Below are 17,165 nucleotides of genomic sequence, written 5' to 3'. Positions count from 1 at the left end.
AATGCCAGTCCTTGAATTTTCACCAGAAATATGTGTTGTTAAGTGAGACAGGATTATTCCCTGAGTTTTGTCCTGTTTCACTGCCATGGTTGATATACGTCAGGAACAACAAGTCTGCATTGGTTGCCGATCAATTTCCGGTCACAATTCAAAGTGTTGGTTATGACCTTTAAAGCCCTTCATGGCATTGGACCAGAATACCTCCGAGACCGCCTCCTGCCACACGAATCCCAGCGACCGATTAGGTCCCACAGAGTGGGCCTTCTCCGGGTCCCGTCAACTAAACAATGCCGGTTGGCGGGCCCCAAGGGAAGAGCCTTCTCTGTGGCGGCCCCGACTCTCTGGAATCAACTCCCCCCAGAGATTAGAACTGCCCCTACCCTCCCTGCCTTCCGTAAAGTTCTTAAAACCCACCTTTGTCATCAGGCATGGGGGAACTGAAACATCTCCCCCGGGCACGTACAATTTATGTATGGTATGTCTGTGTGTGTGCTTGTTAGTATATCGGGGTTCTTTTTTAAACTTTTTTTAAATATTTAAATTTATTTGAATCTATTTGGATTTGTACGATTTGTTTATGCCTGTTGTGAGCCGCCCCGAGTTCACAGAGAGGGGCGGCATACAAATCTAAATAATAAATAAATAAATAAATAAATAAATAAAAAATAAATAAACAACAGTCATGAAGTGAATCCTTGTTCTAGGGATTGCGGGACCCCCCAGGGGCTGGACCAACTGACCATAGGTATGAACCAGTTGCCAAGAGTCTTGAATTTGGTCCTGCAACCATGGGGCTCCTTATGAAGCCAGTAATTGTGAAATATGGCCATAAGTCTTTTTCCCCCCGAGCGTCACTGTGACTTTGAATGGTTGCTAAAAGAAACATAAGCTCTACCTATAGGTGCACATCTGCAATTCACTTAACAATTGCATAACATGGGACAAAACTCACCTTCAATACATTCCTCGTTTAGCAACATAAAAGTCGGGGCTCAAGTGTGGTCGTAAAGCAAAGACTTGCCTATTCGGAATATATTACCTTGATCCAGTGATGGGCTACCAAAATTTTTACTACCACACTGTGGCCGTGGCTTATGCATTTTGTTTCAACATCTTTCAGGGCAAATTGGGTGCTCTCCGATGAAGCTCCAAATTTTGCTACCGGTACAGAGTTCCTGACCATGCCCGTAGGAGCCCATCACTGCCTTGATCCTTCCAGCAAGGGGACAAAATGGCTAGCCAGGCAGGAATCCTTGCCTCTTCTGCCATTTTTGCTTTGTGGTATCCTAAAGCTGTCGATACCCATCATCCCCAACCAAGCACAACCTAGCAGTGTTCAGAGAGTCAATTACTTTCCCTCAAGCCAAAAAAATTAACCTATTTTGGGGACTTTTTCCCTCTCAAGCTCCGAGTTTCTTTCTCTTCAATAAATTCCCTTTAATATTGAAGGGATTTGGGGTTAAACCATAAGCCGTTCTCGACTTATTTATTTATTTTATTTTATTTATTTATTGTTAAGAGTTGAAAGGGACCATGAAGGCCATCAAGTCCAACCCCCTGCCCAAGCAGGAACCCTATAGCACACCAGTCAAGTGGCAGTTCAATCTTCTCTTAAAAACGCCCAGAGTTTATTTTATTTATTTATTACTTAGATTTGTATGCCGGCCCTCTCCGAAGACTCGGGGCGGCTCACAACACGTGGAGTTGGAGTTGGAGTGTTGGAGTTCACAACGTCCGCTGGTTATGACAGCAACAGAGTGAAGTTTCCATCACTAAACAAGGCTATTAGGGGAATTGCACCCCTTTTGAAGAGCTTTCTTACCATTGCTAAAACCAATCACTGCGGTGGCTAAGCTACTAAATGGGTCATTAAGTGAATCTGGATTCCACACTGACTTTGCTTGATAGGGCACATGATCCCAGGGATGCGGGGACCACCATGAGTCAGTTGCCAAAGCATCTGAGTTTTGATCACATCCTAAGGATGCTGCAATGATCGTCAGTGTGAATGTCGTACACCACTTCTTTCAGTGCCATTCTAACTTCAGTCTCTAAACAAATGATCGTTGAGGATGTACCTGTATTAATCATAATTACTGACTGGCTAGCCTTTGGATGTTCTTATCCCCAAACATTGTTTAATAAGTGGCACTGTTTGATTATTACATGGGGCTACCTTTGAAGAGTGTTCGGAAACTTCAGATCATGCAGAATGCAGCTGCGAGAGCAATCATGGGCTTCCCTAGGTATTTATTTAAATTAAATTAAACTAAACTATGGTATGCCCATGTCACACCAACACTCTGCAGTCTGCATTGGTTGCCGATCAGTTTCCGGTCACAATTCAAAGTGTTAGTTATGACCCATAAAGCCCTTCATGGCACTGGACCAGAATATCTGCGAGACCGCCTTCTGCTGCACGAATCCCAATGGCCGGTTAAGTCCCACAGAGTTGGCCTTCTCCGGGTCCCGTCGACTAAACAATGTTGGCTGGCAGGATCCAGGGGAAGAGCCTTCTCTGTGGTGGCCCTGACCCCCTGGAACCGGCTGCCCCCAGAGATTAGGATTGCCTCCACCCTCCTTGCCTTTCGTAAACTCCTTAAAACCCACCTCTGCCATCAGGCATGGGGGAACTGAGACATCTTCCCCAGGCCTATATAGTTTATGTATGGTATGTTTGTGTGTATGTCTTGTTTTTAAATAAGAGGTTTTTAGATATTTTTAAATATTAGATTTGTTATTGTACATTGTTTTTATTATTGCTGTGAGCTGCCCCGAGTCTACAAGAGAGGGGCGGCATACAAATCTAATAAATAATAAAATAATAATAATAATATTAAGTTTTAAGCTGGCATTTCTGAAACTGTCAGCCTGTTCACCACTTCTAGCCATTGTTCTCGATCAAATTGTTATCCAGCAGGATTGTCAGCAACTTTTGCCGACTTGTATTATTGCACCAGTATGAGCAGAAAAGAATATGCCAGAACCATAAATTTGTTCACAATTTAACACAATTAAGGGAGTTATAAAAACATAATTGTCTGGGTTCACACAATTCCAGACACTGTCTGCCTTTGATCTGACATAACATCGGCCTGGCTGAAGAGACATGGGTCTTATCTGCTCATTTCCTGTGTTTTTACAGCTTTTAACATCTGTTATCATAGAATATTTACAGCTCAGGGCTGAACTTGATGCCAACAGACATCTCATGTCCCAACTAGGCAACTTCATCAGTGCTGCGGGTAGTAGGGTTTATGGAGGAGAAAGGGAGGAGGAAGGCTAGGTGACCCTTGGTATTCTCCAGTTTGGTTGTTTGTAGACACAGTGATACCTTCTCTTACGAACTTAATTGGTTCCGGGATGAGGTTTGTAATGCTAAAAGTTTGTAAGACAAAACAATGTTTCCCATAGGAATCAATGGAAAAGCGATTGATGCGTGCAAGCCCAAAACTCACCCCTTTTGCCAGCCAAAGTGCCCGTTTTTGCACCGCTGGGATTCCCCTGAGGCTCCCCTCCATGGGAAACCCCACCTCCAGACGTCCGTGTTTTTGTGATGCTGCAGGGGAATCCCAGCAGCGCAAAAACAGGTGCTTTGCTGGCAACGGAAGTCCAGAGGTGGGGTTTCCCAGTGAGGGGAGCCTCATTGAAATTGCAGCATCACAAAAACACGGAAGTCCTCAAAACTCCACCTCCGGACTTCCGTGCTTTTGTGATACTGTGATTTCGCTGAGGCTCCCCTCGCTGGGAAACCCCACGTCCGGACTTCCGTTGCCAGCAAAGCACCCGTTTTTGCGCTGCTGGGATTCCCCTGCAGCATCGAAAAACACGGCAGTCCAGAGGTGGGGTTTCCCATGGAGGGGAGCCTCAGGGGAATCCCAGCAGCGCAAGAACGGGCGCTTCAGCTGGCAACAGAAGTCTGGAGGCGGGGCATCCCAGTGGCGGCGGCTTGGGTTTGTAATGTGAAAATAGTTTGGAAGAAGAGGCAAAAAAATCTTAAAACCCCGGGTTTGTATCTCGAAAAGTTTGTATGACGAGGGTTTTGTAAGATGAGGTCTCACTGTATTTCATTACAGAACTAGGGAACATCATCAGTGTTACAAGGGAGTGGGATTTGTGGGAAGGAAAAGGGGTACGAGGGGGAGAAGGGGAAGGGTTCTTGATGCTCCTTGAGATGTACTTACAAATGTTTCATTAACCAACTGGAACATCTGTGCTAGGAGTGGCAGCTGTGGAGAGGAGGAAGGTGATTGATGATTTTCTTGCAGATGTTTCATGACCCAACTAGACAACATCATCAGAGCTAAATGTGAGGATTGTGGAGGTGGGGAGCGGAACGTTTGGGTTCTTGGTGTTCTCTGACTTTGGTTTCATTGCTAACATTTCATGACCCAACTAGGTAACACCAGCAGCGCTCGAAGGGAGTGGGGTTTGCTCTTTCTTTATACCCAATGCCTTGCCCTGGTCAACGTTCGTGGCAGTGTTCCTTGTGGTTCCTCGATTAGACTGTTGCTCACTGCTTGGTTTTTGATCTGGTATGAATCTCAGTGTTGATCTCTGTTTATCTGGGGGTCGATTGCTGGCAGGGAGGTGTTTTGATCTTATTTCCTTCTTAACATTTGGATTGTTGGTTTTGAATGGTGGATAAAAGTCATTTATCACAGTGTATTTGTTGACAGCCAATTTTAATGTGCCAAACGACCAGAAATTCTCTGGTGCTTTGGGACGTAGATTAGTCTAAAAAGCTCATATTTCTCAGTGGAAACTATGGTGGAGTCTTTATCCATGTATTGCGCAATTGCTATTATGATTATACTTATAGGCCACCCGAATAAATTCACTGCCCTTTTCCCTTCTTCTGTCTTCCCGACGACCTTTCCTCCATCAGAACCAAATACCTGTAACTAACTTAAATGTGAATTATGTATCTCGTCTGATCTTTACTCTCTGGGAGGTAGCGCCAGATCTAGCTCCCTTCCTAGCTCAACAAGTAGTAGTAGACCATTGGTGGTAAAAATGAGTGGACAGAGAGCAGTTGGTTGAGCAGGGAAGACAGATTAAAACCCATGGAAGTTCCCTGGGAGAAATCATGCTCTATCACCCCACAGGACTGCAAGGAAACCCCCCCCCCCTCATAATAAAAGGTCTTTGATTGCTACAATGAACTGGTGTCGAAGCAGCATATAAATAAATAAATAAAGACATCCAGCAGGGCTTCACATGTATATGGAATTCCTTCTCCGGCATTTTAAGGCCCCCCCCCCACTTTTTTTTGTGAAGGTTTGATTTTCGACAGCCTGACAAAAATTCAGGGAGAAGGACAAAAAAAACCTATCGTTTCCTCCCATGCACGAGCTCATCTTAATTTTTTAATGAAGAGAAAAGAGGGAGCACAGAAAGCAGAGACGTTACACAACTCAAAAAGAAAAAAAGAAAAGAACTATTTTCTCTCGGCCAACCATCCCCCACGTTTCAGAGTTTTGGGACGACTTGCCCCACGAGTTACCACAGTGCTTATAAAACAGCATACAAATCAAGCATAATGAAAAACAACATAGTCCCAATCACACCTTGGGTCCTCATCGTCTACCTCCTGTGCCTCTCTCCCCATCCCGACAACCAAGTTGCCACACACACACGGTCTCATAGGCAACACGAGCAGCTGAGACACAATGGGAGGTCTTTTGGGCCTTGAAATAAGAGGGGGGGGGGCTGCAGAGTTCAAAAAGTCCAGCAGTGATCCAGTCAAAATCCTGTCTCCTCCTGTTGACTTGAGAATTGCAGAATGGCAGAGTAAGGGCCCCTGGAGGTTTTCTATTCCAAACCTCTGTCTGAGCAGGGCACCCTTACAGAATCATGGAGTAACTGTGCAGATCTTCAAAACTCTGTTCAAGCAGGAGATCCTATAACCATTCTGGATAAATGGGGAGCCAGTCTCTTCTTGAAAACCTCCAAGGATGGAGCACCCACAAGTTCTGGAGGCAAGCCGACCCACTTCTCAAACTTGGTTTCCAGGTAGGCATACCTGGCTTGAGGAAGCCAAAACTGACCACAGGGGAAGGCCTTTCTTGGTCTAGCACCCACATCTTCATGCCGACAAACCACCAAGGAAGCCTTAAAGACAAAGCAACCTCTGCCCCATTCGCTTCCAGGTCCACATTCTTTGGGACCTTCTAAAATATGAAATGCAGAGTTGGCCACAGGCTCTGAATGAAGGTGATCAGTCAGCACGTTTGCCCAACGACGATGAAGTCTCTTTCGCGGCTTATCACAGGCTGACTAAGGATTTTCAAGAACTGATTGAAGGCTGATTCAAAACTTTCAAGGATGATGAAAGGCTTTTCTTCCCAATTGAACAGTATCTTTACCAGCCAGACTCCCTTGGAAATACAATCCACAAAGAAGGGAGGCTACAAACAAGAGTTCAGCCACATCCCCCATGATGCCCAGCCCAGCGAGTTGAACTTCTGCACTTGAATTACGGACAAGCTGAACTAAACTGGCCCCAGCAAAGGGGTGAGGTGGGGCGAAGTCCCTGTTGCATCGGTAGGTCAGGAAGCAGGTGTCCCTTTCAGGAGAGCCAGGGGCCGCCCCGCGGGTTCAGAGGCAGGTGCCGGAGGCAAGGCGCAGCTGTGCTGCAGAAGGCGCTGCTTGCAGGCGAAAGCCTTGGGGCACAGGCTGCACTTGTAGGGCTTCTCCCCCGTGTGGGTGCGGAGGTGCTTCTGCAGGTGGTGCTTCTGCATGAAACTCTTTGGGCAGAGTGGGCACTGGTGGGGCCGCTCCCGTGTGTGGGTGCGCTGGTGTTTGGCCAGGTGGTGGCGCCGGACGAAGTGCTTCCCGCAGTCTGCGCAGTGGAAGGGACGTTCTCCCGTGTGGGTCCGAAAGTGATTTGTCAACTTGCTTTTGTCTGTGAAGCTCTTCTCGCACGCTGGGCATTGGTGAGGCCGGGCGCCTGTGTGGCTCATCTGGTGACGTAGTAGGTGATCTGAGCGGCCAAAACGCCGGGGGCAGTAGGGGCAGCCCAGAGAGTCCTTAGGGTTGAGGGGGTCAGAAGGCGCTTCCCGGTGGCTGTTCTGGTGGACTAGCAGTTGGACGTGGAGCCGGAAGCGTTGGTGGCACAGAGGACAAGCCCACAGCTCCTGTCCCGGCGGCCCGGCTGATGGCTGCCCCATGTCTTGAGGGGGCATCAGAGGGCTCCCATTCAAGAGCGGTGAGGACAGATTTCGCCCTGAAGGGGTGAGGCTCCTGTAACTTTGTGGGCGCTCTTGGTGGCCAAGATGATACTGGCGGTGGACACTGGTGGTTGCTTCTTCAGCCCGACTGCCCTCGTTGGTACTGAAGTCGGCTGTCTCTCCTGGAGAGTCCCTTGGCCACATGCAGGAATCGAAGTCCTCTTCTTTCTTTATAATTCTTTTCACAAAAGTCTCTCCTGCCATCATCCAGGTCTCGTGGGCTGCAGAGTCATCCTCTGGCTCAGTTTTGGTTAAGATGTGATTTGTCGCGAGGGCTGCGGGAAATAAGGACAGCATAAACCCAACATTCGTCATGGTTTAGTCCCACCACACACATAGGAATGCACAGCCTACCCCCAAACCAGCATTTCTCAACTTTGGCAAACTTCAAGATGGGTGGACTTCAACTTCCAGAATTCCCCAGCGGCTTAGGGAATTCTAGGAGTTTTAAGTTCACTCATCTTAAAGTTGGCAAGGCTGAGAAATACTGTCCTGAACCCTATCATCTTCTTTAAAAATGCTTTCTTTATTTAACAAGTAATGTAAATCAGCATTTCTCAACCTCAACAACTTTTAAATGTAAGGACTCCAGCTCCCAGAATTTCCTAGCATGTGAGTCGAGGAATTCTAGAAGTTGAAGTCTACCCAACTCACAAGTTCCTGAGACCATGCTGGGGGTCATTGACCATCCTTTGCTGAGATTTGATGTCAAGGTATTCGACAAAAATCCAAAACTCTGCAGTAAACTTGAAAAGACTGAAGAATTGGGGTGAATGGGAAAAAAAGCAACAGACTAACATTAAGAGGATTTTGAGCGAACAATTCTGGGGGTGGCTTTCTTTCCAATATAAGCCACAGATACTGCAAGGTTGTATGCAGATCATGCTCAGCAAATACAAATGAAACAGACTTCCTAATGCTCGACTTTCATGAATGGTGGCGCGTGAGGACAGCTGATTGAATATTCCCCAGACTAGGCCGGATCGCTTGATGACGACAATAATATTTTTATTAAATTTACAGGCTGCCCAACTCTGAGTGAGTTTGGGCTTTTTAGAACAAGTAACTATACAAAAAGGGAAAGGAAAAAGATGGCGAAGGAATAAGCCCAGATGGAGGAGGAGGAAGAGGAGGAGGAGAACAAATGTAGGATTGTAGGTGCTCTCTAAGATTGGTGGTTTTCTTGCAGGCATTTCATAACCCAACAAGGTAACATCATCAATGCCAGAAAATGTATGACTTCTCACTCTGATCCTATTACCTAGTCGGGTCGTGAAATGCCTGCAAGAAAACGTCCAAACTCAAAGAAGATCGAGGACCCCATAGTCTTCATCGCCCTCCTCCTCCTCCTCCTCCTCCTCCTCTGCCCCACCGCCCTTCAAGCACTGATGTTGTTTCCTATGTCGGTCATGAAACCTCTGCAAGAAACCTACAAAGGGCACTCGGGAGCCTCCGTTCTTTCAGAGTTTGATTCAAAGACCAGCACTGACGAAGGACACCAGAGAGTTGGAGGAGCACCAATTTTGGTGGCTACGACATGGACATTTAAGGTCCCGCTTTGGACTTTTGAAAACTATAGATACAAAGATTTTAGAGCAAATAAAAAAAGTTTATTTAAAACTGACATATACAAATTCACAATTATTTCACTGGCTGGAGTCACCCTGCAACTCACACGTGACTCGCCAGTTTGGGTTTAACTAGTCAATCCTGGCAATTCGGGGAGTCGAAGAGAGAATCTATGGCTTCTTTAGCAGGTGATGGAATCAGGACACTGGCTTCCTCTGAGAGGAACAAAGCAGAATAACTAGTTTGCACAACACTCTAAACCTTCCAGACCGAACCATTTCCATGTTTGCCAGGCTGAAAACATCAGTAGGAAAAACGATGTTCGCCATCACAGGATTAGGGGGTCATTAAGTGATGATGGTAAGATGCCCTGTTCATTTAGGCAGTTTTACACAATCCAAAAATTAACACATATGCCCCTCAACTCTGACCCATGGGGGGGAGGGGGGGAAGGACCACACACGAAGCCATTTCTTCACATCTCTAATTTATTTCTCAGTTTTCACAGAACGACAAAGGAAAAAAAAAGAAATCCAGAAAATATATGTTTTAGAAAAACGTGCCCTACTCAGACCCATTTGAGTTACCCAAAGGCGAACCAAGAGGTCACCTCTGGACAGTCCCCCATCTCCAGGTCTTTGACTTGGAGATCTTGTGGTTAGGGAACAACACAATACCTACAGTATTGTACACTGCAAAAAACGACAATCCTGGAAGTCCTTGGCTACTACCCCTTTTGTTAGCCTTCACCATTTGGAAGCATTGTTAGAGAGCCCGTACAAAAATGTCCCCGCTACAACTTCTCTGGGAATCTGAATTCTGGGCTAGAATAGGGGGAGTCCACCCAGGACCCGTCTTTTTGAGGTAGCCTGGCATCCTCGCAGGACCGGACTAAATGAAGATGGCGTCCAGCAGGGCTTCCCGGACAGCCGTACCCATCAGCCTGTTCTGCTCGCGCAGGTGGATTTTCTGGTGCTGGAGAAGATGCTGCTTCTGGGTGAAGCTTTTATCGCACTCGTCGCAACGGTAGGGCCTCTCTCCGGTGTGGATGCGCTGGTGGCGGACCAGGTCTGAAGGGTGGCTAAAGTTCTTGCCGCAGTACAGGCAGGCTAGGGAGCTGCCGCCGCGCCCGGAGTGCAGACGCTGATGTGTGACAAGGCTCTTCTTTTGGGAGAAACTCTCCGGGCACCTGCTGCAGCGGTACGGCCGTTCGCGCCCATGGCCCTTGGGGTGCTGCCGATAAGACGACTTGACGTTGAAGGTCTTCACACACTTGGCGCCACCATACGGCTTGTCTGCTCCCGGGCCCCGAGGGAGAGGCTTCAAATTATGGCTTTGCTTGAAGGTCTCCTCACAGGCTACGGAGGTGTACCCTCCGCCCCCCGTGTGGATGTGCTGGTGGAGGGTGAACTGCTGCTTGTAGGTGAAGCTCTTCTCACAGGCCGCTGGCGCAGCTGCATGGCTTTTCTGGTGGCACACGAGGCTCTTGTAAAGGCGGAAACGCTTCCCACAGTCCGGGCAGGCGAACATTTTGTCTTCTGGGTGGTCATGCGGCTCTGCCGGGGCATCAGGACCACCAAACCCTCCGTCTCGGGCCAGTGCCTCTTCTTCCTGCCTGGGATTCTCAGCATGCCTTCGCGGTTGTACAAAGTATCGGCTGCTGACGGAGGCTGCTTGCGGGTGAGCGTGGAGGAGCGTCTCATCCGTGCACTTGAGCCCCAAGCTTTCGCACAGCGCTCGCTGAGCTTGGAGCACCTCGGCTTTGAAGGCCAGCCCGTCATCTGGGGGGATTGAAAGAAAAGGTCATGGGGCATGCTTCTCCCAACGGACAAGGCTTTATCCACCCAGCGGGCTGCCCTGGTCAGTGGGCTAGGACAGGGATGGCCAAACTTTTCGGCACCAAGTGCCCAAACCGGAACACGCGCGTACACTGGAGCACCGAAAACCTGAAGGCCAGCTGGCCGGTGTGCATGCACACACTAGAAACCCCAAAACCAGGCAGCCTCACCTGGTCTCCGGGTTTCCAGTGCTCCGGTACAGGCAAGGACCCAGCTGGTGCACCAAAAAGCAGAAGAGCAGCTGGCAACGGCACGCATACCCACAGAGACAGTTCTGCCTGACCACCTCCGACATGCGTGCCGTGGGTTCGCCATCCTAGGAGGGCCCTCTCTGTGCATGGCCGGAAGAACCCACACTCCAGCCTTGTTCCAGCACGCCTGCCTACCTGCCACACGAGGGAACCCGGCCTCTTCCCTGCCCCGCAGCGAGCGTAGCCCGCTTTCCTTCTGCGAGAAGGAAATGCCACCAGACCTGGCTGTGCATGATGGGAGGAAGCCAACCCAGCCCTTCCTTGTTTGGCTTCCTTCAAGAATGAAGGTCAATTCTGGGGGCACTGATGCACCCCGCTGCTTTGAATCCTCACACACCAAAATAACCCAGCGGAAAGTCACTTCAGCCAACCATCCCCGAAGCTGCCTTTCATGCTGAGACTTTAATGCTTTCCAAGAACTGTCAGACATACACAGTCCTCAAATTGCTACTGTAATGGAACCTGTGTGATGGATGTTAACTTAAGCACCCACGAGACTGCCTCACTATGACGCTGCTTTCCATGAAACAACCCTTGTGCGTCGTTAAGCCAAGCACAGGGTAGGTCCTTTGGGGTACCAGGAGAGGACCTGGGAATTCCAGCACAGGCCTGCTCCAGGAGGCATCTCATGCTATACTTCCCATCCCTCAGGGTCACTGCAGGGGAATCCCCACCCCCACCCCATGCTACCCTATACCCTACTCCTCCCCATGAGTCAGCCATTGTCCACATAACTTTCAATGATTGCCAGAGCTCCAATTCTCAAAACAAAGCAAATTGGTTTACAGTGTTCCCTCGATTTCCGCGGGAGATGCGTTCCGAGACCGCCCGCGAAAGTTGAATTTCCGCAAAGTAGAGATGCGGAAGTAAATACACTATTTTTGGCTATGAACAGTATCACAAGTCTTCCCTTAACACTTTAAACCCCTAAACTGCAATTTCTCATTCCCTTAGCAACCATTTAGATTATTACTCACCATGTTTATTTATTAAAGTTTATTAAAAAAAATATTTATTAAAGGTGGACGAAAGTTTGGCGATGACGTATGACGTCATCGGGCGGGAAAAACCATGATATAGGGGGGGAAACCGCAAAGTATTTTTTAATTAATATTTTTGAAAAACTGTGGTATAGCCGTTTCATGAAGTTCGAACCCGCAAAAATCGAGGGACCACTGTATTCCTGAGCTGCAAGGCGAATTTTCGGAAAAACGCATTAATCGGAGCACCCAAAATTCACTTTGCTGCTTTCTGGATCATGCTACACAGCCCAGCAATGGATCAGCCTGTCTTCCATCCCTGACCTGAACAATGGAGCTCCGGAGATGGTCAAAAGATAAGTGCGGGGGTAGTTGGGGGGAAAACAGACCCATAGCTTGCAGGGGTCGCACAGGGGAGAAGAAATGCAGCTGGTCGTAAGAGTGATCGGCCGTACAGGCACTATGGTGGCCGTTAACTCCAGAACTGGGTTCCAAAAGTCATTTTTGGTAGGCCTGCCATACTTGTGAACCACAAATAAGGTTATCCCAAAGTGCTTTGCCAAAAGGCAACTTAAAATAACTTTATTGTCATTTTAAATGTACACGAATCACCGTACATTAAAATGAAATTTCATCACATTTAGCTCTCAAAGGGTCACCGACTCCAGCGTACACTACATAAACATGACAAAAAAAAGGCATGTACCCAGAATTATTATACGACATGTATAAAGTTTACAACTGGACATTCTTGCTTGCTTTCCTTGAAAAGATTTCACTTCTCATCCCAGGAGCTTCTTCGGTTCACTGAACTTCACTACATTGTTGAATTCAGTGTTTCCCAACCTTGGCAACTTGAAGATATCTGGACTTCAACTCCCAGAATTCTGGGAGTTGAAGTCCAGATATCTTCAAGTTGCCAAGGTTGGGAAACACTGGTTTAGTTCATTCCTGAAGAAGCTTCTGCGATGAGAAGCAAAAGGTTTTCAAGGGAAAAACAACAATTCCAGAAGGTCAAGTTGCCTTTGGAAACAGAATGTCTCTGGGATGACCCTGATGTGGAGGACTGAGTCTCTTCGTAAATATCGCTAGGTTGAAAGTCAATGACCACCTACAATTCATAAAGGACTCGCTTTATGGCCGGGTACACTGGGCAAACCGTTGGCATCAGTGTCCACCTCACCCTGGATCCTCAGACCCCAACAGATCCGGGAACATGACTGTGTTCCCGAAGCAGGGGACAAGCAAGCCTCGAATATGGACAGACAAAAGGGTGAGAAGCAACATGGCCATCCTTTGCCCCCCCCCATCCCCTCCCGAGGCACCTGCGGGAAAAAGTCCGAAAGAGGAAGGGGGTTAGCATTGTCCTTACATGAAGTTCTTTGCTCTCCCGGCAAACTCCTTGCAGCTCGTCCACCTGTTCCTCCCAGCCTAGGTCTTTGTCCAGGTGGCCTCTAAACCAGGCTTGCCCAATCTCCAGAGTCTCCACCTTGGAGCCTCTGGCCTCTGTCACCCTCCGGGACCCCCAACTCCACCCTGGGGACATGCCTGGACCTGCTTTCATTGTCTCCATCCCAGACCAGACATGGGGTGTCTGATCCACAGCATCAGAGCAGCAAAACCACCTCAAAATAGCTCAGCCCAAGACAAGGGGCAGTGGGCTAGCAAGGAAGGGCAGAAACTCAACTCTAAGCTAGAAAGTGAACATGATCCACTTCTGGCCACGGGATTTTAACCCGAGAGGCTTCAGTTTGTCCCATGGAATTTAAAGGGTTGAACGATCCTCAGGGATGAGGGGAGAATCTCCAGCTAGAGTAGAGGGGGGTGAAGAAAAGATCCTCCCCCTTAAGACCCCCAGAGCCTTTCTCTGCCTCTCCCCACATGAATGCAGTTGACCTGGAGAGATTCTTGTAAATAGGCAAGCAGCAATCAAGAAGTTAACGTGGATTGGCTCAGGGCGCCATTCTGTTTTTTTGCACTTGACGAAAAACCCAGAAAACAACATTGACTTTTGCTAGCTTGTTCCTGGGAACGCAGACTCCCCTGCTCTGCCCTGCCTAAAAAAAACCCAACTTGGGGGGGGGGGGGGGGGGGGAGAGTAAATATAGTCTGGACATGATATAAAAGCAAGTCTACCCCCCTTTGCTTCGGGCTGCACATTAACACCACGGCTTCCAGGGCTCATCGTTCCTTGTGAGTGGCAGGCGGGCACACTTCAGCTACCGTGGGGTGAGCAGCGAGTCCTCGCAGCTGCTGCTGAAGCCAAGGGAGCTTTGCCTGCGAGAGCAAGTGGCCGCTGCTGGCACGAGAGAACTTCACACGTGTGCATGGGCTTCCCTGCCGCCTGTGCGGCCCAGCTCTAAACAGGCCACAGCCCGGGAGTGGATTGGGGAGCCCTTGGTTAGAGAGATCTGGACACATCCCCAAGGAACTCTTTCAAAATGCAGCTGGAGTTATCCTGGGTGTTTTCCCCCTCGAAAACATTTCATTTCTCATCCGAGAAACTTCTCCAATTCCCTCGGGTGAAAAGCAAAACGTTTTCAAGAAAAGAAAAGAAAATCAAGAAAAGTCCACCTTTGAAAAAGCACATTTGGGACAACCGTGACTTGGACGGTGGGGAAGCTCAACAAACACCTCTGGACATGGGCTTTAAACACTGCGATGGGCATCCCAGGAGGGACCGTTGGCAGGAGGAGGCAAGGCACAGAGCAGCCAGAATGTTTTACCTTGCACGGGGAGTCTTCAACCTACGACTACAATTGGGAGCAGAATTCCAGCTGCTAAGCAAGATGACGGTCAATCAATGAATTTCACCACTGTTCGGCCGCAGTTATTAAAGAAATCACTGCAGCTGTTAAGCTGACGATGTGGTCATTAAGTGAACCTGGCTTCTCCCATTTGCTGATCAGAAGCCAGCTGGCAAGGTCCCAAATGACAATTCCGCAACCCCCAAGATGATACAACCATTGCGAATGCAGGCGTGAATATTGATCATGTGACCAAGAGGATGCTGCGATGGTCATAAATGTGAGGACCGGTCCTTAGTCACATTGTTCTTTGAATCGCCACTAAACAGATGGTTGATAAGTTGAGGACTCCTTATATCCAGAGGATAACAGCGCATCCTAAGCTTCCTCCATGAATTTATACAAGGGAGAACATAACGCACCAGATGGCAGAGAGACTGTCAGGCTCCAATCAAGGAAACATTGACTGGGCCAATGGATCGTTAACGAGCTTCTCAAAGCCTCCCAAGTCTTTGGGCTACAAGACGATAGAGGAGACAGGGTGGGGAGAGCTCACTGAGGGTGGAAAATGGTCTACAAATATCTCCGGGACCGTCTTCTGACACACGAATCCCAGCGACCAGTTAGGTCCCACAGAGTTGGCCTTTTCCGGGTCCCGTCAACGAAACAATGCCATCTGGCAGGACGCAGGGGAAGAGCCTTCTCTGTAACGGCCCCGACCCTCTGGAACCAGCTCCCCCTGGAGATCAGAATTGCCCCCACCCTCCTTGCCTTTCGCAAACTCCTTAAAACCCACCTCTGCCGTCAGGCATGGTGGAATTGAATTATTCCTTTTCCCCCAGGCCTATACAATTTATGCATGGTATGTTTGTTTGTATGTTTGGTTTTTAAATAAGGGTTTTTAATTATTTTAAACATTAGATTTGTTATGTGCTGTTTTTATTATTGTTGTTAGCCGCCCCGAGTCTACAGAGAGGGGCGGCATACAAATCTAATAAATAAATAAATAAATAATACAAAGCAGCAGAAACAATGCCTGCCCTCTGCATAAGTCCCAGAGGCCACTCTGCAGCAGGCGGACAGACAGACGGACGGACAACCTGGAAGGGAGAAGTGAACGGTGACAGTCTAAGAGGAAAATCTACAGGCTGGAAAGAAGAAAACCATAGCAAGCCTCAGAGCATTGATCATCAACACCTCCCCACTCCAGAGAGGCCCATGGGAAGATGCACCACCACCACCACCCCATGGCCCCAGCAGCTGGAGTGGAACGCAGGTAGTCCTTGACTTACGACCACAACGGATCCCAACATTTCCGCTGCTAAGCGAGGGGGTTGTGAAGGGAGTTTTGCCCCCATTTTACAACCTTTCTTGCTACTGTTGTTCAGTGGATCCCCGCAGCTGTGGAATCTGGCTTACGGGTGATCAGAAGGTCGCCAAAGAGAGACCATGTGATCTCCATGGGCCACATTAATTGTCCTGAATAGGAAAACATTTGCCAAGCATCTGAATTTCAATTCCATCGCCCTGGGAATGCTGCAACAGTCATTGTGAAAATCAAGTCGCAAGCCCCTTTTTTTTCAAAGCTGCTAAAACTTCGGTTGCTAATCAAACAGTCGTAAGTCGAGGACTGCCTGTATTCAGGAGCGTGACGCCTGCCTAGAGAAGATTTTCATGAGTTTAAATGACAGCAAATGGATCTGTATTAGCTACCCAGGAACCAGCTCGCAATTCGAACCCGGTGACGGGGGGGGGGGGGGGGGGAACCCGCAGAATGAAATGCAGGGAGGATTTGAACCATAGTTGGTGTTCTCGCATTTCTGGACCTGGAAAACAATGTGGTTCCATCCAGCAAGATACTCACCCATGCTCGGCAGGCCATGCATCTCGCCTTTGTCAGAGAGGTCCAGGCCCTCCACGCTCTGATCCAGAACTCGCTTCCCTTGGGATCTGAAGGATGTCTGAGCAACTTCGTCATCTGTTCAACCAAAGAGAAGGTAACACTCGTGGATGGTTGCGAACCTTCCTTCTCTTCCTGCCGAGAATCCACGGGGTGGCATGCACCCCGCCGGCTCAAACGTGGCTCTTCTTAGTTCATTGGACCAGATTACCTCTGGAACCGCCTGCTACCGCACGAATCCCAGCGACCGATAAGGTCCCACAGAGTTGGCCTTCTCCGGGTCCCGTCGACTAAACAATGTCGTTTGGCGGGCCCCAAGGGAAGAGCCTTCTCTGTGGCGGCCCCGGCCCTCTGGAACCAACTCCCCCCGGAGATTAGAACTGCCCCCACCCTCCCTGTCTTTCGTAAACTATTCAAGACTCACTTATACCGCCAGGCATGGGGGAGTTGAGATAGCTCTTCCCCCTAGGCCACTACAAGTTATGCATGGTATGTTTGTGTGTATGTAGTTGTTTTTATTATTGGATTGTACATGTTGGGTTTATTATTGTTGTTAGCCGCCCCGAGTCTACGGAGAGGGGCGGCATACAAATCCAATAAATTATTATTATTATTATTATTATTATTTCCCTTGCTAAGTGAGACAGT

General features: G+C 48.5%; 1 protein-coding gene across 2 annotated transcripts in view; it reads right to left on the bottom strand.

Moving 5' to 3' along the window:
- Positions 1-9,271: 9,271 nt before the first annotated feature.
- LOC139175858 (zinc finger protein 777-like) overlaps positions 9,272-17,165 on the bottom strand; it is a 28,674-nt gene continuing 20,780 nt past the window's right edge. For both annotated transcript variants that reach the window (XM_070767198.1, XM_070767199.1), the window contains exons 6-7: positions 16,482-16,595; positions 9,272-10,582 (exon numbers count right to left, since the gene is read on the bottom strand). In XM_070767198.1, the coding sequence (XP_070623299.1) occupies positions 9,693-10,582; positions 16,482-16,595 (1,004 nt within the window). In that variant the 3' untranslated portion in view covers positions 9,272-9,692. The remainder of the gene's footprint in view (positions 10,583-16,481; positions 16,596-17,165) is intronic.

The sequence above is a fragment of the Erythrolamprus reginae genome, chromosome Z (assembly GCF_031021105.1).
Source record: "Erythrolamprus reginae isolate rEryReg1 chromosome Z, rEryReg1.hap1, whole genome shotgun sequence".
Classification (NCBI taxonomy): Eukaryota; Metazoa; Chordata; class Lepidosauria; order Squamata; family Dipsadidae; genus Erythrolamprus; species Erythrolamprus reginae.
This window is presented reverse-complemented; position numbering and strand designations above follow the sequence as displayed.